Source organism: Narcine bancroftii, chromosome 4 (assembly GCF_036971445.1).
Source record: "Narcine bancroftii isolate sNarBan1 chromosome 4, sNarBan1.hap1, whole genome shotgun sequence".
NCBI lineage: Eukaryota > Metazoa > Chordata > Chondrichthyes > Torpediniformes > Narcinidae > Narcine > Narcine bancroftii.
This window is the reverse complement of record NC_091472.1, coordinates 186,349,777-186,371,336: the sequence shown is the minus strand read 5'-3', so window position 1 is coordinate 186,371,336 and position 21,560 is coordinate 186,349,777. Positions and strand designations below refer to the sequence as shown.

General features: G+C 40.4%; 1 protein-coding gene across 2 annotated transcripts in view; it reads right to left on the bottom strand.

Annotated features, from left to right (window-relative positions):
- Positions 1 to 9,481: 9,481 nt before the first annotated feature.
- The window catches only part of glt1d1 (glycosyltransferase 1 domain containing 1), a 58,085-nt gene continuing 46,006 nt past the window's right edge, over positions 9,482 to 21,560 (bottom strand). The window contains exons 12-13 of one of the 2 annotated variants that reach the window (XR_011356256.1): positions 13,123 to 13,331; positions 9,482 to 12,896 (exon numbers count right to left, since the gene is read on the bottom strand). Coding sequence is in view for 1 of the 2 variants with exons in the window: in XM_069933214.1 (XP_069789315.1) it covers positions 13,185 to 13,331 (147 nt within the window). In the remaining variant the exon portion in view is untranslated. Of the gene's footprint in view, positions 13,332 to 21,560 lie in introns of both variants that reach the window. The other variant, XM_069933214.1, reaches the window with a different exon arrangement.

Genomic DNA, 21,560 nt, shown 5'->3' with positions numbered 1-21,560 from the left:
AATGTTATTGAAAAAAAACAGTCCATCATTTAGATGGAGGTTTAATGCAATGTTATTGAAAAAAACCCATAGTTTATTACTTCTGTTAAAGAGCATATCTCTTTATTTTTGACTGAGAATGTTAATTCTGTGGATAGTCATTTTGTAATATGGGACGTTTTAAAAGCTTATTTGAGGGGGAAGATTATTAGTTATTCTACGAAAGTTAAGAAACAACATATGGCAGAAATTTAGAGTTAGAAAATCAGATTGCTGAGATAGAGAAAGATTTTCAGAAAGGTGTAACAGAAGATTAAAAAAAAGCCACATTAGCGAGGTTGAAATTACATTATAATACTTTACAAATTTATCAGTTTGAGTGCTTAATTAATTGATCTAAACAACGTTATTATGAGTTGGGGGAAAGAGCTCATAAGCTACTTGCTTGGCAATTGAAAGCTGAACAGGCATCTCGGACTATTAATGCTGTTAAGAAGAATTCAAAAGTTACTTAAAAACCTCAGGAAATTAATGACCAGTTTTATTCATTTTATCTAAAATTATATACTTCTGAGGGGAAACAGGATAATGGCTATATTATCTAAATTAAAGTTACTGGTATGAGATGGGAATGATGTTCAGGAATTGGAATCTCCATTTATGGATTTTGAAATTAAGGAAGCTATTCAGGAAATGCCTAATGGAAAGACCCCAAGGGATGGTGGATTCCCTGTGGAATTTTATAAACTTTTTTAATGATAATTTCTCTAATGTATTTGGAGAAGTGATGAATCAAGTTACTGAAGATCAGAAGTTACCAGAATCATGTTCAAGGGCTTTAATAACTGTTATTCCAAAAAAAAAGATAGGTCTATATGAAGACACTTTTAATGGATCTCTATTTCTTTATTAATAGTAGATTATAAAATTATAGCAAAAATATTAGCTAATAGACTTGCTAAATATTTACCCAAATTGATACATATTGATCAAACAGGTTTTATTAGGAATATAAACGCATCAGACAATATATTTCAATTAATTACTTTGGTCAACACATACCGAAAGCAACCTAACCACCCTATAGTGTTGCATTAGATGCAGAAAAAGCTTTTGATAGGGTTGAGTGGGATTTTTTTAAATTTAAAGTGTTAGAGAGATTTAAATCTAGTCCTTTTTTATTGGTTGGGTTAAGGCTTTATATATGAACCTGATTGCTAGGGTGGTGACAAATGGACGATTTCATTACCATTTAAATTGACTCGTTCAACTCAACAGGGCTGCCCATTGTCACCAGCCTTATTTGCGTTGGCTATTGAACCATTAGCTCAGGCTATTAGTCAAAATGAAGAAATTAGAGGGTCGAGGTTAAGAATAAAGAATATAAAATTAACTTATTTGCAGACAATGTGTTGGTAAACTTGAGTATTTGTCAAAATTTGGAGAATTATCGGTATAAAAGTGAAATTTAACCAGTTGCAGTGGGAGATTATTCTGAATTTAAAACTATTACAAAATTAAGATGGACAAGTAAAATTAAATATTTAGGTGTGTTTATGAATACTAATTATCAATCATTATATCAATTAAATTATGTGCCTATATTAAGACAGATTAAAGCAGATTTGATTAAGTGGAAAGATCTTCCATTAACTTTGATTGGTTGGGTTAATTATATTAAAATGAATATTTTTCCTCAAATTCAATATTTATTTCAGTCAATACCTTGTTTTCTTCCAAAGGGTTTTTTCCAAGATTTGAATAAAGCAGTGCGAGAGTTTTTATGGAAAGGTAAATTAGCTCGAGTGGTGTTGCATAGTCTTACATGGAAGTATGCATTGGGCGGACTACAGTTATCTCATCTTCAAAATTATTATGAAGCGGCCCAGTTGAAATTTGTTAGTAGATTGATGGATTTAGATCAGCCTCCAAGCTGGGATAAAGTGGAGATAGCATGTATTTCTAGGGTTGAGATACATGAATTTATATTTCATTGGAATTTGATTTTATCACAGCAATATGATATGCCGATATTGAAACATTTGTTAAAGATTTGGATTTAAAAAACAGGGTGTTAGGATCGAAAGATAAATTCTAACTCCATGGTATAATAATCAGCTTATTCCTTTTTCAATGTTTAATAATCATTGAAAGATTTGGGTCTCTAAAGGTATAAAGACAATACAAGATTGTTTTGTAGAGGGGCAATTTCTTTCCTTTAATAATTTGAGAGAAAAATTTGATATACCTGTAAATTCTTTGATTGTGCATTATCAACTTAGAGCTTTGATAAAAGATAATTATGGTAGAGAGATGATTTTACCTATTTTGTTGAGATTTGAATCTTTGATTTCCTCCATACCGAAAAAGGGTTATATTTCAGTTATGTATAATTTGTTACAAGATAGTATGGATAAGTCAGATTGGGAGAAATCTAAACTTAAATGGGATAGTGATTTAGTATTTATTTTTCCCCGTAGATGATTGGGCGACTATGTGTCAGGACAATGTAATTAAATCGACTAATGTAAGATATGGAATGGTTGATTATAATTTTTTACATCAATTATATTTGACCCCGGAAAAGCTTAAAAAAAAAAAATGGGTTTAGTAATTCAGATTCTTGTTTTAGATGTGGGCCCATGTATTGGAACTTTTCTACATGCCGTTTGGACTTGTGTTAAAGTTCAATCATTTTGGCAAGGAATTAAAGTAGTTTTGGAAAAATTATATCATTTTATGTTACCATTATATCCAACGATTTTTTTTGTTGGGAAATTTGTGTTCGTTAAGGGGAATGGGATTGGACAAAATTCAAATTGCTTTTGTACGTTTGGTGTTATCAGTAGTGCGTAAGTATGTTACTAGTACTTGGAAATATGATACTGAGATTAATACATCACGTTGGGACAATGAATTGAAAGTATGTGTTGTCATGGAAAAAATTACTTATAATTTACATGATAATTATTCTTCTTTTGTTAGTAAGTGGTCTCTGTATTTGAAATATAGATATACTTTGAAATGTTATTAACATATAATATCTTTTTATATATATATATAATCTATATTTTTATGCTCCCCTTAAGTGAGCTGCCTGAAGTGATGGGAATTTTGGATTTCTTTTGTTATTTGTTTTTTATATATATATTTTTGTAAAATCTTTTTTGATTATTACTATACTGTATGTCATGTTTTTTCTATCTTTTAAATAAAGTTTGGGAAAAAAAGATTCCCTCCTTTTATCATTACATGATAACCAACCTCGACGATAATATCTTTAAGGATACAATGTACCAAAGAGTATAAACATTTAAGCAAAATTACAACCACAAATATCAATAGAAAAACGCTTCCATAATGTAAGAATGGACCCCATAGCCCTCCCCCCCATAAATTAAAAGGCCACCACCCATAACCCTTACTGTTACCAAAGCCATGTATTTTTATTCCAATATTTCCAATTTTCTGAACTTCTTTAATAGGGGTGGATAAATCTGTGATGTTAGATCAGTGGTTCTCAACCTTTTTCTTTCCACTCACACACCACTTTAAAGTAATCCCTATGCCATCGGAGCTCTGTGATTAGTAAGGGATTGCTTAAGGTGATATATGAGTGGGAAGGGAAGGTTGAGAACCACTGCTCTAGACCCAATTGTGACTGAAATATTTTGCTTGAGAAAATTTGTCTTTGGCCTATTTCCTTTGGAGTTATGAACCCATGTACATAATGAGTCAATGAGGTACGATTAAAACAGTGGTTTTCAAACTTTTTCTCTCCACCCACATACCACCTTAAGCAATCCCTTACTAGTCACAGAGCACCAATAGCATAGGGAATACTTAAAGTGGTCCGGGAGTGGCAAGAAAGAGGTGGAGAACCACTGTGTTAGATGATTCGTTTGGGTTAGAAATTCAGCATTCTCCCCCAATAGGAGCACAGGTGCCCCCTTCCACCTTCTCAGCTAAAATGAGGTCAAGGGCCATCCTGTTTTGAATTACAACATGATGCATTTCAGTCAGTTCAGTGGTTATGGCCCTTAACCTGACTTTGAGTTTTAGTAAGAGATAAAGCAGTACTATTTGCCAGCTGTTCCGGAGATGCTGCTAGGTTAATACATTCTTGTGCCTTTTTTGGTATCTCTTTTCTCAAATTAGTGTGCCACTCCTACATTCCCTTAGCCAGATATATTAATGCATGTATATAATTAAGCAGTACAGGTAAAAAATGCATTAGGTATAGAAATTGTCCAGCAGGGGTGGTTCATAATTCAATTTCTAAATCTCTGGCACTCCTCTGCAGTTTCCAGAGTTTAATCAAATTAGCAGGGGGTCCCTGTTAAGTTATGCTACATCCCTATACAAAGCAAGACCATTCCATTTTCAAGCAGTTTATCACTTTCTGGATAAACGGTGAAGGCATTGTTTATAACAACAGCTTTTGCAGTGGCATTTGTGTCAGCATTTCCAAGGGATACAGGGTCCTGGTATGGGCATAAATATTAAATGACATTTCCTTCCCTATCATGTGGGGTCCAATAAGGGCAAACAATTCAGATTGCTGGGAAAGACTGGATGGTGGAAGGCAGCTGTCATTATTACTTTGGCCCAATTTGCACAATGCAACAAAGGCTGACCAGTCAATAAACCAAGATCTAGCTTCATCAATAGGACTGTCTATTAAACTTTGTCGTGCTAGAAGTCAAAAGATAATTACACTAAAAACAATCATAATCTGGTTCTTCAAGTTCATCTGGAGGTGGTGTTAAAAAGACTGTCGAGTTGACAGTAATACAGTCATGAAAGGCCAGATAGGAATTCACCAAGGGAAAAAGTTCATAGTGGCTCAAATGTGCTTGAGTCATGTGGCCTGTTTGGACATCAGGACAGATGCCATTGAAGGCTGGGTGTAAACTTGTACTGTAAGGTGATATGGAAGGTAGTTGAGTAGGCATATCCTACCTCATAAGGTGATGTTGACCCTACTTCCTCTGATACTTCTCCAGTATTTTGTGGATGATGCTGCTGCAAGGTGTCAAGGACTTCTTGAAGCACCAATTTGTCTGCGAGAAATCTTGTAAAATTGTTCCTGTATCAATCAAAAATGAAAGAGCGACACCCTGCGCCCTCATTATACTGATAGGTTCCGCATTCCTCCTTCATGTTATTGAGGGGAAGCATTGAGAACAACCACCCCCTTATCAGATCACTGGTGGAAGGGATTATTATTAATAAAAGATGCCTGATCGCAATCGACCTTTCCGAAGGACGGGCTCTCCCAGACGCCAATGTCCTTCCCCACCACACTTAAAACAGACATGTCGGCGAGGTGGTAGTCCACGAGATAATTATTAGGTGTAACCTGGGTGCCTGGGTAAGGTGTCTAGAATCAGTCTCGCCCCTGAGCCAGGTTAGAGCGCTGAACCGGAACCTGTGTTGATTCGTCAGAACGTGGCCAATTATCTCTTTTATCATCATCTCTCATCCAGTGCTCTTACGTGAAATTTATATTTCACACTGGGTTTTAGTGGCACCTCCGGTCTCTCTCTATTACCCAGCCAGAAGGCCATAACCACTCTACTAGATTGTACTTCAGTATTATCTGACCAATTCAAATTAGTCTTAGACCATATGCAGTTTTTTTTCCCTCTGGTAAGCATTGCATAAAGATTGCATTAAATGAAGCTGAGGGCTTAAATGTCTGATCTGCAACGTAAATCTGGTGGGCTACAATAAACTGCTCTCAAAATTCCTGTTCAGTTTCTTGGGAGAGGGGCGTGAATTCCAGGCAATAAGTCACTTTAAACTATCAGCTAGTGCTGTGAACATGATATTTTTCTGATCAACTGGTTGGGGCCAGTGCTGCCTGGTTTCTTCATCCAACAGTATGGGATCTTGCAGTGTTCACATTGCCCCCCTCCATTTCACACTTTCCCCAGGAATCCAAATTTAATGGCACGAGGAAAACGTCCGGGAGGGGGGGGGGGTTCAGCCCCATACATGTTTTGAGTTGATCTGGTTTAGTTAATAAAGCCCATCTGCTGGGAGCTATTAACAATGCTTCTTCTTGTGGTTTTCATGGAGTACAGTATATAGTTCCCCTGGTTTGTTTTTTTCTTCTCCGTGTCTTGTTCTTACTCCTTCTGCTGTACAAGTTAGCAAATGAGATTGCAGGAGTGAAACTTTCACATTAGTGTCCAATAGCTGTTAAGCTGCTGCATGAATTGGCTTTCACTTTGTGATCTGTGACTGCCAATTTAATCCTTCTGGTGAAGCAGATACATTGCAGCATGTCTGTTTATTTAAGCTCATTCCATTGTGAGTGAAGCTCTCCAGAGGGCAGGCTTCAAATTAATGCTGATGATGCCTTTCTTTTTTTAACCCCTTCTTCCTCACACCCTGCACAATATTTTTACACAAACAAAAGCGCTCGAGGAGCCTGGAAGGTGGGAGGCAAACTTCTTCAGTTTCTTTCTCCAAAATGAGCAACAATTTTCCGTCAAAGCTGAGTCTGATACCTCATTTAGCTCCTCCTCCTCTTTCTTCATCGTAACAAGTGAGGCATGGTGCTGGTGGCTATGGCGGGGGTTGTGGCTGCTGGGGTACAAATGCGGATAGCCTTGCCCACAAGGAATCCTTTGATTCCTCATCGTCAACATTCTGCAAGAAGAGGGTGGCTATGCCTGATGTCGGGTCCCTGGGGGTTATTTTTTTAAAATCACATTCTGTTTGTTAACCATCTGGCTCATTGCTCTGCTCTCATCTTCTCTCCAGTTTTTCTCCTGATTGTCATCCACTCACATTCAGCCTGCAGGACCTCCCAGTCTTTGCGTGCACCCTCCTTTGTACGTAACGTTATCCCTCCACGACTTTTTATCCCTCCAGCTTATTCTTTGTTTCGTCCCACTTCATGCGAGCCTCCTTAATTCTCTTTTTCCACTTTCTTTTTAGTTGCAGCTTTTTCCCACGTTAATTGCTCATTCTCCGTTGTAGCGCTGGTGTTCCACATTCCTCCTCCTCCTGGGCATACCTCATTTGTTAGGGTCACACTTAATGTTCTTAAATTATTTTCATCTCTCGGGTGCATATCACACATTGCCTTCACCGTTTTAACTCTGTCCTATACTCACAATCTACTATTAAAAATTTATCATTTAAATTTACCCAGCCAGTCTTTTTCTGGCCTCCTGCTCAATTCCTACCTTCTTTACTGAGTTGCGCAACTCGCGGTCCAATTTAAAACACACTAACCGGCCCAATTAAATTCCCACTCTTAATTTACCACGTCCTCTGAGGACCTCATTTCCTCATCTCTTTGTCAAAACAGCAGACAACTGCCATTCTCAATGGAGACCCTTCTACTCACTGGGGGGGGGGAAGAAGGGGGGAATGGGAGGGGGGGAGTGGGGGAAGGGCACAGCATATTTATGTAAAAGCTTTATTTTCTTTACACTTTCATGCAATATAAATATTTGAAAATGTTTTTTATATGGACAGTAGGAGAGAAGTATGGGGGAAAAAAAAACGAATATTTCACTAGGAAAGAGCTCCAAGGGGTTCCATCGCCAAAAAAAGGTTGAGAATGTTTGTAATAGTTGGCAAGGATATTTGGGGCTGAAGGGTCTGGTTTTATGCTGCAAGATGCTATGAATTTCAGCTATAATCTTAATAAATGGCAGAACAAGTGAGAGACTAAATGTTCCCATGCATCAAATTTCTCAATGGCAAGAATAACAAGGAAGAAAGGGGAATTATATGATTGGATCAATGTGCATATGAAGTAAAATAAAATAGGCATTGGGATTTCACCATCAAATTATAAGGGTGGCATGGTTACAGTGCCAGCGATTGGGACTTGGGTTCGAATCCCGCGCTGTCTGCAAGGAGTTTGTACATTCTCCCCGTATCTGCATGGGTTTTCTCTGGCGGGTCCAATTTCCTCCCATTGTTCAAAAAGTACAGGAGGGGTTGTAGGTCAAATTTTAATCAATGTAATTAATCTATTGATGTAATTAAAATTCATGTGTTCAAAAAATTAGTATGCAAAATAAAGTCTCAGTGCTCTCTTGATGTATTTTGAGCCAATTCCATCAAAAAACTTGACTGCTATTGTGTGTTCCATTTAGTACACATTGTGTGCAGTATGGAGCATCGACCAAGCTGTACACGCCATTAATCAAAGTGACAATGTTTTTAATGTGAGAATATTTAGGCATAATAAATGATCAACCCATCTCCCAATGGTTCTTAACCTTTTTCCAGTCGAAGGCCCACCTGGCTTCTGGCTAAACATGCCATGGCCCACTAGTGGCAATGACTGAGCAATATTTTCAAGTCAAGGGCAGCTCTGAAAGAGACATTTATTCAATTTAAAGTGTTTAATATTTTTAAAGACCCACATGGAAATATGCTGTGCCCCACCAGTGGCCATGGCCCACTGATTGAGAACCACTGTCAGATGCAAATGGTTAAACTAAATTCATGTAAACGTAGAGTGTCCGTGAAAAAACAGACACAAAATTGATTGTATCCCTAACTTGGAACAATTTTCTGTTAGCGATCAAGGGAAAACTACTCATGATGGTACGGATTTTCTCATTAGTTAATTAAGGTAGAAGGAGTGTAGAGGTTAAGACCTTGTGTTTATGATTTATGGTTGTTTTATGACTTCTCCTTTAAGGATTAATTGTTTCTGAAGAGTTACCATATGTCGTAATATCTGAGTGGACCGGGAGTTCTCATCTTGGAATGACCATGGAAGCGATGTGAGCTCTCGAGAAACTTTTCTTTGAATTTATCATTATTATTCATTTATTATCATTTTAATTCATTTATTTGTTTGAAGTTCAGTATCGTTGTCATTTACAATCTGCTTTGCTTTACTCATCGTTATGAAGTGCGAGGCTATGAAAATATTTATTCGCTTTTATCGACGAAAAATTAAAGCTCTTTACAGCCGCAATTACCAAGTTTGATTTATTTGGATGAATAATATACAATTCAGAATATCGAGGCTTACTCCTCTTGGAAGGTGTCATGTTTTGAAATTGGAAAGTATCACCTACAAGGAGTAAACCACTGGCTGTGGAGCTTTATTAGTTACTGCAGGATATTTAAATTTCCCAAACCAGAAAATTTCAATGCATTGTGATATATGGAGAGGAGGCAGCTGAAGCTCACTAGATTGGAGGAGGTGGGGTGACCCTTCACTACTTGCTGTCTTTGAAGGGATCTTTTCCCTTTATTTCCCTTTTTAATGCAAAATAGCACTGTAGTGTGACTCTTTGGTCGGCTTTGAATGGCACGTAAAAGAAAGCACCACTGCATCTCGGTATATATGGCAATAATGTTATAGTAAATTCAAATCTAAGGATGACTTGCAAAACAGCACGATTTTTAGTGTATATCAGTGAGTTATTGCAAGGAATTTTGTCATTGCTGAAGTACAGTTTTTTGTAATTCATAATTTTATGGTATTTTGGAAATAAAAGACAACTCTGTACAGAAGACAATTGTCTGCATTTAATAACTGAATGATCAGTGAAAGATAGTGTGGCACAGCACCATAAAAAAAAGACACTTTACAAAAGCACTCTTTTCATTAAAAGAATCCGGTCATCATCAAATGTAATGACAACAGAACTGATTTCAAATAACACATCTTGAATGGAAAAACACTTTATTGAATAAAATTTCTATTGGTTTCTTTATCAAAAAAAATTGAAGACACAAATTAAAGCACAATTGCCAGTATAAAAAATAGTACGCATTATTTTTGTCTTTTAAAAATCAAGTTCAAATATATGAAATTGATCCAATTGAATGCACATTATTTTTACTTTTTTCCCCTCCCAATCCCTAGTAACACAAAATGTTCCATTTATTTACTGCATATGAACACATATCCAGAAATGGTTAACATGCTTTGCATCAGAGGATTTATCCTTGCCAGGTTATTTTAATGAATGTAAAGGCATACCTATAGAAAGTGTATCCAGGCCACAAGTATAAAGATCAGCGGGTCATCTTTAATTTAGGTTACAACGGTTTAACCCAACTCTCCAATGGGTTTATACAAAAAAAAATGGCCAAAGAGCTCACTTTGAAATTTGAAAAGAAGAGGCTAAAGTCTGATATGTTTGGTATTTCAGTGGAGTAAAAAGAAATTACAGCCACATGAGAGAGGAACTGGCCAAAGTCAAATGGAAAAGCACACTAATGTTACCAAAAAGAAATAAATTAGTGAATGGAAAAATGCGACAATTGTGGCTGACGAGGGAAGTTTAAGACAAAGTAAAGCAAAAGAGGGGGTAAACAAGGAAGCAAAAATAAGTAGGAGAACAGAGGATTGGGAAACATTTAAAAACTTAAGAGAAGGCAACTAAGAAGATTAGGAAGGAAAAGACTGAATTATGAAAGGAGATTAGCATGTAATATTAAAGAGGATACTAAAAGCTTTTTTCAAGATATAAAGATTAAAAGAGTGACCAAAGTAGACAAAGGACCGATAAAATGACACTGGAGAAATTGAAATGGGAGGAAAGGAGATGGCAGAGGAACCAAGTGAATATTTTGGATGTCTTCACTACGGAAGACATTAGTAGCATACCAGACTCTCATGGCTCTCCAAGAAGAGAAGTGAGTGCGGTCAAGATCACAAGAGAGAAATTGTTTGGGAAGCTAAATGGTCTAAGGGTAAATAAGTCTCCCAGACCAGAGGGAATGCACCCTCAAGTTCTGAAGGAGGTAGCTGTAGAGATTGTGCAGGCATTGGTAATGATCTTCCAGGATCAATGGAGTCTGGCATGGTTCCAGTGGACTGGAGGATTGCGAATCCCGTTCTGCTGCTTAAGAAGGGTGTGAGGTAGAAGATGGTAATTATAGGTCTATAACCTTATGTTAATGGTTGGGAAGCTGTTGGAGTCAATTGTCAAGGATGAGGTTATGGAATACCTGGAGGTGAATGAAAAGATAGGCCCAAATCAGCATGGTTTCCTATTGCAATTTTTTGAAGAGATCACAAGTAGAATAGTCAGAGGAGATCCAGTAGATGTTGTGCATTTGGACTTTCAAAAGGCCTCTGACAAGGTTCCACACATAATGCTGTTGTACAAGATGAGATCCTATAGAATTACCTGAAAGAACTGACAATAGGTAGAGCATTAGCTGATTGGCAAGAAAGAGGGTAGGAAAAAAGGAATCCTATTCTGGTTGGTTACCGGTTACCAGTGGTGAAGAAGGCAAATTCAATGTTGGCATTAATTTCTAGAGGAATAGCATAGAAGAATAGGGATGTAATATTGAGACTCAAAAAAGCATTGGTGAGGCCTTACTTGGGAATACTGTGCACAGTTTTGGGTGCCTTATTTGAGAAAAGACGTGCTGGCATTAGAGAGGGTTTAGAAAATACTTACTAGAAAGATACCAGGAATGAAATGAGGGGGGGAATTTCATAAAGGTATTTCAAATGCTGAAAGGCCTGGACAGAGTTGATATGGCAAGGATGTTTCCCATGGTAGCAGATTAGAGGGCAAGAAGACATAACTTCGGGATAAAAGGGCATCCAATTTAAAACAGAAATACGGAAAAATTTTAGTCAGAGGGTCGTTAGTCTTTGGAACTTGTTGCCACAGGTGGCTGTGGAAGCAAGGTCGTTGGATGTATTTAAGGCAGAGATTGACAGGTATTTGATTAGTCAGCAATGATGATGGGGAGAAAGCAGTTGAGTGGGGATGAGCGGGGGAGGGATCAGCTCGTGATTAGAATGCCGGAGCCAACTCAATGGGTCAATGGGCCTACTTCTGCTCCTAAATCTTGTGAAGAATGAATTCCATGACAAACATCTACTTATGACTTCTAACATTTCTAACTTGGTTTGCAAACCTGCACTTAATGGCAGACATCAGCAGATATCCAAACAAAAAACCTAAATGATATGCTTTTCATGTCTGACAATAGATTACATGTTTTCCTCAGTCCTGACACATTGGGAGAGACTCACAGCAAATATACAGCTATAGGGTTGAAGAAAGCAGTAAAGAAATTAAATTTTTATCTGATAAACATTGATTTTATAACATGTTTTTCCAAAGGCTATAAGACTCTTGAACCTACCCTTAATACCCATTCAGAATTACTTCATAAAACAACCTGCCTGCATTATTGAAACAGCACTGTTTTATCTTGCACTACCAATCACTGTGAATCTATCTATCCTTTATTTATTATTTCTTTCCATATTGGATTAAGTATTTTACACTATGTAGTTTTTATTTACAAAAGTACCTATTTGGCTGTGGTAAATAAGAGTTTTGGTGGATATGTACATTGCACTTACTTGTATGTCAATAAACTCTTTTTTTTCAGGGCTTGCAGCAATTTTTAAAAAGACATCTGTCATTCTCTGATTTGCTTGCCACATAAATTTCGACAGAATACATTTCTCTGATGCTCATTTGCAACTTAGTTTTGATCAAGTCCCACACAATACTGCAACCTTTAATAAAGGAATTGGTTTGTAAGCAAATTGAAAGGATATGAGGAGTTCTCTACTTCTCTTTGAAGAGCGATAAGGATGTCATTAATCGTCATGTTGGGTTTCCATACTGTGCTATCGCACATACAGAGACATGCCCTTTATATTAGAACAGCCCTTGAGTGATTAACAATTGAATTTAAAAATGCTTTCCCTTTCTCTTTAAGTATTGCAAAGTAAACTCTAGTCACAGATTGTAGTTGACTTAAAAACCACTTGAAATATCAAGTTATCTTAACTTCTAACTCTAACCACTATTGGCTTAATTACAAAATTGTACAAAACTGAGAAAACATACAACTTACTTAAGGAAGCACATGATAGGGCTTTTGTGACTCTTGCTCTCTGTAATATTTCACATGCCCAATTTATATCCTGATACCTTCAAGATTAAAAAACATATGCTGGATGAACAAATTTAACAGCACTCTGCACAAAATCTGGAGTAAGATTTCAGATATATATTACATGATTAACAATTACAATGCAGAAAGGCCAAAGGGCCTATACTGTGCTATATTCTATGTTTGAAATTATAAATATTTAAAAAAAAATGTATCCTCATCTTCCCACAACATTCATCAATTATAAACACTTCCATCACTTACTGTTATATACTGAAGAAGTACATCTAAAGAATTGCACTTAAGGATCAAGCTGACTAATGCATTTAAAGCAAACTTGCGGTAAGTTGCTGATAAGTCTCCCGCTCTGCGTTCTTGGAGTGGTGATTCTCCACATACTCTTTGGCTTTGGTTACAATGCCTTCCTTCAAATCAGTATCACCGATCAGACGTTTTGATAGTTCAACAAATTCCTGAGAAGGGAACAAATGTTATCATTTTTACTGAACACATTCAAAATAGAACTTTGTTATAACAAATTAACATTTATTGCTCTGTTCCTAAACAGAATCAAGTTTTAGGCATTTTAGTGTTCCTCTAGTTTACTGCCTGGTTTTAAATGACTGTATTGGCCTGCTTTGAAAATATGAAAAAAAAATTCTTTCTTTCCAACACCTAGTGACTGTGACATAGCAGTTGTCCAAAAAATTAGTTAGAGGTAACAAAAATGGCAGAGCAACCAGCAATAAATAGGTGAGCAAGTTGATGGAGCAACTACGTGCAATTCCTGGGGAAAAATATTAGCGTAGAATTTTGGACTTATGAACTTACAAATGAGGGAAGGAGGACGGGTAGGGGGGGGGGGGGAAATAAGTTTTTTAAGGGGGGGAGGTGAATGTGGTGATATGTAATTACACCACTAGGACACCAGGGGTCATCCCGGTGACCTTGTAGATAAAGCAGTCCAGAGCTACAGTCTCGCCTTCCAGGTTCGTCTTGCAGAGACAAGACCTCTCAGTGTATGTTAGTTTATTAAAGCTTTCTTATACTCGCACTGCTGGAGTGGTTATTGTCAGTACAATTTAGTCCAAATTTAATCCAAAATTTAATGTCAAATACATTAAAAGTTCCAAATATAACCAGCAACAAAATAAAAGTACTACAGTGTATTTTCAAATTTGGATCTAATTTTGAAAGAGTTTACATTAGTTAAAATAAGTAACACTTTGGCAGGAGCAATTAGAGACAATAGAGATTAAGGTGCCAATTGCTACTCAAAAATATCACCAACTGCATAGAGAACTGAACCTTCAAACCCATTGTTGCTGTCTGCTCCTCCTGCCCCACTGTACATATATCTTGACACCATCTTATTTCCACTTATGGTACATCCTGGACACCACTCAGAATCAGAATTTATTGTCGAGAACAAGTCATGAAATTCAGTGATATGCGGCATCATCAGAGAGCAAACATTCATATTATAACCACCTTACAACATTACTATAAAGAAAATAAAAACATAAAAGTGCACGAAAAGTAAGGCAGTGTCTTTGATTCATTGGTTATTCAGGAATCTGATGGCAGTGGAGAAGAAGCTGTCCTTGTGGTGTTAAGTCCTTGTCTTTAGGCTCTTTACCTTTTCCCTGATGGTAGCAGAGTGAAGATGGCATGGCCTGGGTGGTGGGGGTCTGAGGATAGAGGCTGTTTTTTTAAAGACACTGCCTCATGTAGATGTCCTCAATGGAGTGAAGTCTGGTGCCTGTGATGTCGTAGGCTGAGTTAATAACCCTCTGGAGTTTATTCTTGTCCTGAGAATTGGCGCCCCCATACCAGGCAATGATGCAACTAGCCAGAATGCTCTCCACGGTATACCTCTCTGAAGAATTTTGATTCTCCAGCCACATAATTCTCCATTCCTATCTTGAACACCCCTCATCTAACTCTTTCCTCTGCTTGGTGGAACTTGTCCTTGCCCTGAACAACTTCTCCTTTGACCCCTCCCAATTCCTCCAGTTCAACTGTGCAGCTATGAGCACATATTTGTGCCTTAGTAACACCTGCCTTTTTGTCAGGTATATGGAACAGTTCTAGCTCCAATCACACTGGCACCACTCCTCAACATTTCTACCACTACATTGATGACTGCATTGATGCTACCTCTTGTACCATGCAGAACTCAACAATTTCATTAACTTCAACTTTATTTTATTGTTATGTGCCTATGGAACATTTGATAAAACCAATAAAACATTGAAAAAAATTCACTACCAACTTTCATCTGGCACTGAAATTAACTGGACTATTTATGACACATCTCTCCCCTTCCTTGACCTCTCTGTTTCCATCTGAAGGTACAAACTATCCATGGATATTTGTTCCGAACCCATGAACTCTCACAGTTACCTGGATTATACCCTTTCCCCTCCAGTCCCTTGTAAGGACATTTCCCTCTAATTCCTCCCTCTTCGCCAGATCTGTTCCCAGGAAGATGCCATCCATTCTAGGACATCCAAAATGTCTTTTCTTTAATAAACATGGATTCCTCTTTTTTGTCATTGAAAGAGCCCACACTTGTATCTCTTCCATTTTTTTGGCCCTTACCCCACCTCACCCAAGCAGAACAAGGACTGTATCTCTCTGGTCCTCATTTTCCATCCCACCAGTCTGCATCCAACACATTACTCACTGTCACTTCTCCCTACTTCAGTGTGATCACACTACCAGCCACATCTTCCCCTCTCCACCACTACACACTTTTTGCAGAGAAAGGTCTCTCTGAGACTTCCTAGTTCACTCTTCCACTCTCTTAGGAACTTCCCACTGCAACCAGTGTCTCTACATTCCTCCCCAACCCCCCACCCCCCCTCACCTCCATCCAGGGCCACAAACAGTCCTCATGGTAGTGCTCCTTCTGCAGATCGTCCAATCTAATCTGCTAAACTCTACATTCCCAGCGTGGCTTCTACATTGGGAGAGATGAAATACAGATTGGGGACCTAAACTTGAGCTTATTGTAGCTAATATTTCAACTCCCCCAACCGTCACTCCAATGACTTGGCTTCATCTGTTTGTTAGGGTGTGACCAAACGTAAACTTGGGGAACAACACATCCTATTCCTCCTGGCCAGCCTGAAACGTAACAGCCTCGTGAAAATGGACTTTTAACAAGCACTTCAGTCCTGCATGTGTATGTTTCACATTTTCTTAATCAGCAATTTTGCTCAAAGAGCTACATGAAGGGCAGTCTTTTGAACCAATATGTATGGTTTGTGACACGTTGTGTCTGCTTTGTCATGAAGAGGATCTAACAACATGAATAGTTTCAGAATTCCAGGGCATTTCTCTGCTTGGCTTCATATTGTGTTCTCTTCCTCCTGTGGTGATCCCAACCAGGATCCTTCCCTTCCACAAATCTACATTCCCACTTTTAGTTGAATGCATCAGGTTCCTATTTGTTGGAGGAAGTAAGCGGAGTGTTGATACAACAACACTGTGGAACTATCTATTTAATGTGCATTTTCCAATTCTGGTTGGCAAATACCTGAATATCCCAAATGGAATCAAAATTGATTGTGCTGACAACAGGGCTACTCCAATTCTAAATCACTCTTTGCTAAGGGACAATGAGTGCATTGGGTTGTTTGTTGGCTTTGTAAAGTTCTCCTCAATCCTTTTAACTACTCCATTACAGCTTGTGGGCAGAGCATTACCACCTCTTTGTCCCCAAGCTTAATTTGCACAATTAAGCTGAAAAGGCAAGCATTCCCATTTTGTCTCTATGCTAGATACTATCTAAGTGGCCCATCTGTCTGTGAATGTAATAACCCATCAATCAATTACATTCTCTTAATTTTATCTCATTGAGTGCATCAAGACTCATTATGTGATATACACGGAGTAAAATTAAACAGATGCTGCCATTAAATTAGCAGTTCAGTTCATTTGTGTCAGTCTCTGCAGTAGCTCTATTCAATAGTTCATACTTGAAACATAGTACTTCATTTTCAGTCTTTTCCCAAAAATTGTGTGTGACGCAGTGATATCTTTTTGTCAATTGTTAAAAAGCCATTGGATTCCGTGCAACAATTAATCCAATCATATCTGATCAATAAAATGTTAGTAGTTATATTTCAATACTAAATAAAAAGTAATCCAAATTGAAGTATTTTCACCAACTTTAACATAGCTTTGATATGGAGATGCCAATTTTTAAAGTGTGTGGCAATAATTTTGCATGTAGTGTTCTTGGCACTATAATGTAATTAACATGCAAATATGGTTTTCATAATAAATGCATTGAACTTTATTAAACCAATTATTCTTCAGTGTTCCATTGCTCCACTAGGTGTATTTCAGCAGAGATGGAAAGTAAATAACTGTGGCGTCACACATCCTCATGGCGAACCGGCCCCACTTGTATTGCCATGTGGCGGGGCAGCCATGGGGAAATGGCGTAGTCAGAGAGAAACTCCAGCATCCCTTCCAGTGGGCAGCGATTATGATGTCACAATGCACCAGGTGACTGAGCTCATGCTGCCCTTATAGGGACGTGCTGAATTTGAATAAAAACAGTCGTTAACGACCCTCAACGTGGTGACTGTGTTCCTTCCACTGCTCACACAGCCACAGTGGTGACCCTGACGAGCCCAGACATTTTTCTGGACTCAAAACACCATGGATTCAGCAGAGGTTAACACTGTCTCCATCAAGCTTCCCCCCTTTTGGACCCACCGACCAAGAACGTGGTTCGGGCAGGCGGAAGCATGATTTCAACTCCGCAACGATGCCACGATGTTCTATCATGTCGTGAGCTCTCTGGACCAAGATACAGCAGCGAGGGTGGACGACATCATCCACAACCTCCTGGCGATGGGCAAGTACACCGCCCTCAAAGACCTGCTGCTTGGAACTTTCGAGCTATCTCCACAACAATGGGCTTCCAGGCTCCTTCACCTAGGTGGGCTTGGGGACCGTAGTCCGTCGGCGCTGATGGACGAAATGCTGGCCCTGGTGGATGACCAGGGCTTGTTTTCTCTTCTGCCAGATGTTCCTGGAACATATGCCGGAGGACATCCAGCTGCTTCTCACAGATGAAGACTTCTCAAACCCGAGAGAGCAGTAGCTCACGAAGAGGGAGAACGAGGCAGCCCTCAACCAGGGGGCACGACCAGAAGCCAGCCAACCCCAAGCCACTCCCAAGACCAAGCCAGAGGAGGGCCAGTCGACCTGGTGTTTCTACCACCAGCACTGGGGAGTGCAAGCCCGTAAGTGCCGCCAGCCCTGCGGGTTTCAGGGAAACGACCAGGTCAGCCACTGTTGATGGCTGGCCACACAAACAGCCTCCTTCATGTGCTGGACAGATCCATCAGCCGTTGATTCCTGGTGGACACAGGGGCTAAGCTCAGCATCCATCCCCCCACAGCATTAGAGACTCGCACCCGATCTCGAGGTTCAACCCTGCGGGCGGCCAAAGGCTCCACCATCAGGACCTATGGCACCCGCAGGGCACAGATCCAGATCAGAAAGGAGAAGTTCCATTCGAGGTTCGTCCTAGCCTCTGTGGGCACTGCATTGTTAGGGGCCGACTTCCTCAGAGCTCACGGCCTACTGGTTGATACGAAGGGCAAAAGGCTGGTCAACGCCCGAACGTTCCACTTCACCCGACTAGACACAATAGAAGCCCGCAGGCCCGAAATTGCCACCGTAGCCACTGCCAGTGACGAGTTCGACGAGATCCTCCACGAAATCCCCGCCATTTTAGAGCCACAGTTTAATGCTGCCCTGCCCCAGCATGGGATCTTCCACCACATCGCCACACAGGGCCCCCACTGCACGCTAGACCCAGATGGCTGCTGCCCGAGAAGCTCCAGCAGGCAAAGGAGGAGTTCTGCAGGCTCCAGGAACTGGGAAGCGTCCAGCGCTCGGACAGTGGCTGTGCATCGCCACCTCGTATCATCCCAAAATTGTCCGGGGCCTGGAGACCATGCGGGAACTACTGTTGGTTGAACGACGCAACCACCCCTGACAGGTACCCAGTGCCCCACAAACAGGACTTCTCCGACAACCTCCATGGCGCATGGGTCTTCTCCAAAGTGAACCTCGTGCGGGGATACCATCAGATCCCGGTGCATCAGATGACATGGGTAAGACAGCCATTATCACCCCTTTCAGCCTCTTAGAGTTCCTGCGTATGCCCTTCGGTCTAAAGAACACAGCCCAAACGTTCCAGCCCCTCATGGACGCAGTTGGAAAAGACCTGGACTTTGTGTTCATTTACCTAGACGATATTCTCATTGCCAGTTGCAACTGCGATGAACACAAAGCCCACCTCCACACACTCTTTGCCTGGCTGGCAGACTTCGGCCTCACGGTCAACGCAGCCAAATGCCAGTTTGGCAAGGAGTCCCTCCAGTTCCTGGGGCATACCATTTTGGCAGCTGGGGCCACACTGGTGCCGGAGAAAGTAGCAGCTGTTTAACGATTCCCCAAACCCTCCATCCTGAAAGGCCTCCAAGAGATCACGGGGATGGTGAACTTTTACCATCGTTTCATCCCCAGAGCCAATTGTTCGTGCTCATAGCCACCAAAGAAAAGACTTTATCGTAGTCAGAAGAGGCGGACAGGGCTTTCATCGCGACAAAGGAAGCTCTAGCCAGCGCCACGCTGCTGGTGCACCCGCGGCTGGAGGCGCAAACGGTGCTCTCCGTGGACGCCTCAGCTATGGCAGTGGGGGTGGGGTTCTGGAACAGTGGCTCGATGGACAATGGCACCCGCTGGCCTTTTTCAGCAATAGCTGCGCCTGCTGGAGCTCAAATACAGTGCCTTTGACTGGGAGCTCCTGGCGCTGTTTTGGGCAATCTGCCATTTCCGCTACTTCCTCGAGGGCAGACTGTTCACAGCCTTCACGGATCACAAACCCCTCACTCAAGCACTGGCGATGGCAAGGATCCGTGGTCCACCAGACAACAGCGCCACCTCTCGTACGTGTCTGAGTTCACGACTGACATCTGACACAGGGCCGGCAAGGACAATGTAGTGGCGGATGCGCTCTCCTGTTCAGTCATCAACACTCTCACGCCCGGCCTGGATTACGAGCAACTGGCTCAGGCACAGAGGAACGATGCGGAGATGCAGGCCTTGCGGACCGCCATCTTGGGCCTCAAACTCAAGGATGTCCAGGTCCCCAGCAGCCCAGACACATTATTCTGCGATGTCTTAACAGGCATGCCGCGCCCAGTGGTTCCGCCGCACTGGAGGGCGAAGGTCTTCAGTCTGATCCACGACCTCACTCACCCAACGGTAAAGACAACAGTGCGGATGGTCGCAGAGTGGTTTGTGTGGCACGGGCTGAAGGAGGTGGCGGAACTGTACCAGGTGCCAGACCTCCAAAGTCCAGCGACACACGCGAGCCCCCAGATTCCAACACATCCACGTTGATGTCGTCGGTCCCGCTTGTATCGCCATGTGGCGGGGCAGCCATGGGGAAATGGCGTCATCAGAGGTTTCTCTCTGACTCCAGCATCCCTTCCAGCGCGCGCCCTGGGCAGCGATTATGATGTCACAATCCACCAGGTGACTGAGCGCATGCTGCACTTATAGGGACGTGCTGAATTTGAATAACAACAGTGGTTAACAACCTTCAACATGGTGGCTGTGTTTCTTCCAATCCTCACACCACCACATAACTAATGTTTTTAATGAGTTAACATTTGGTGAAATTGACTCAACCTTGAAAGAATTCTGAATAACCTCAGAACTGGTTTCACATCTAACAGTTATGCTGAAGTGGAGATTGTTTGAAGCTGTGAAAAAAGTAAAGCCAACAATGAAGAAATAATTTTCAGAAACCAATTGAACAAATAGCTGAAATGTTTGGCAGCCAGCTGTGTTCTTATGACATAAACAGGAGCAGATGCATACGTAATTTTTAAAAATAAAATCTATTTATCACTATTCTAGGGTCTTATTATTTTCCTGAAAATGAGAATAGGATGGGAAATGCTTCTGGGAAATTCAATAGGTGCCCATCATTGATTTTTGTTCATGTATGTTACTTGCATGAATGATGAGTTACTTGGAGTCAGACATGTTAAACAAGGCCATTAAATTGACCCTTGGTGGAAGGGGGAGACTTCAAATAGCCTGGAAAGAAGGTGGTGCTGGCAGTGTGTCTCAGTGCGAAGAAGTATTACCATCAGGAAAAAGATAGAGGAGTATCAGAACCACTAGGCTGAGAAGCAGCTTCTTCCCACAGGCAGTGAGACTGCTGAATGACTTACAAACAGCTCATACAAATCCTCCATGACTCGACCATTTAACAATAACATTTATTTATTTTAATATTTGTAAATTCATACTGTGCTTATGTATCATTTATCTATATGTGCATTATGTCTGTTTGTGTGATGGCAGTGTTTACACAGAGGACCAGAGAATGCTGTTTCATTGGGTTGGACATACATTCGGATGATAAATAAACAAACTTGATGGTAGGAAGCATTAATTAGAGAGAAGTGGCAGGGAGGGGAAGGAGCAGAAAGGAGAAAAGGACTCTTGGCCCCAAAGGGAAATCACTTATCTGCTGCAATCACCATCTCTCCTCGATCTACAAATTCTAATCCCTGGAAATCGTGAGGCTCAATGTTAAATCTATATCCAATGCACAATTAACATATTCTAATTCCTGCTCTACTCAGTAA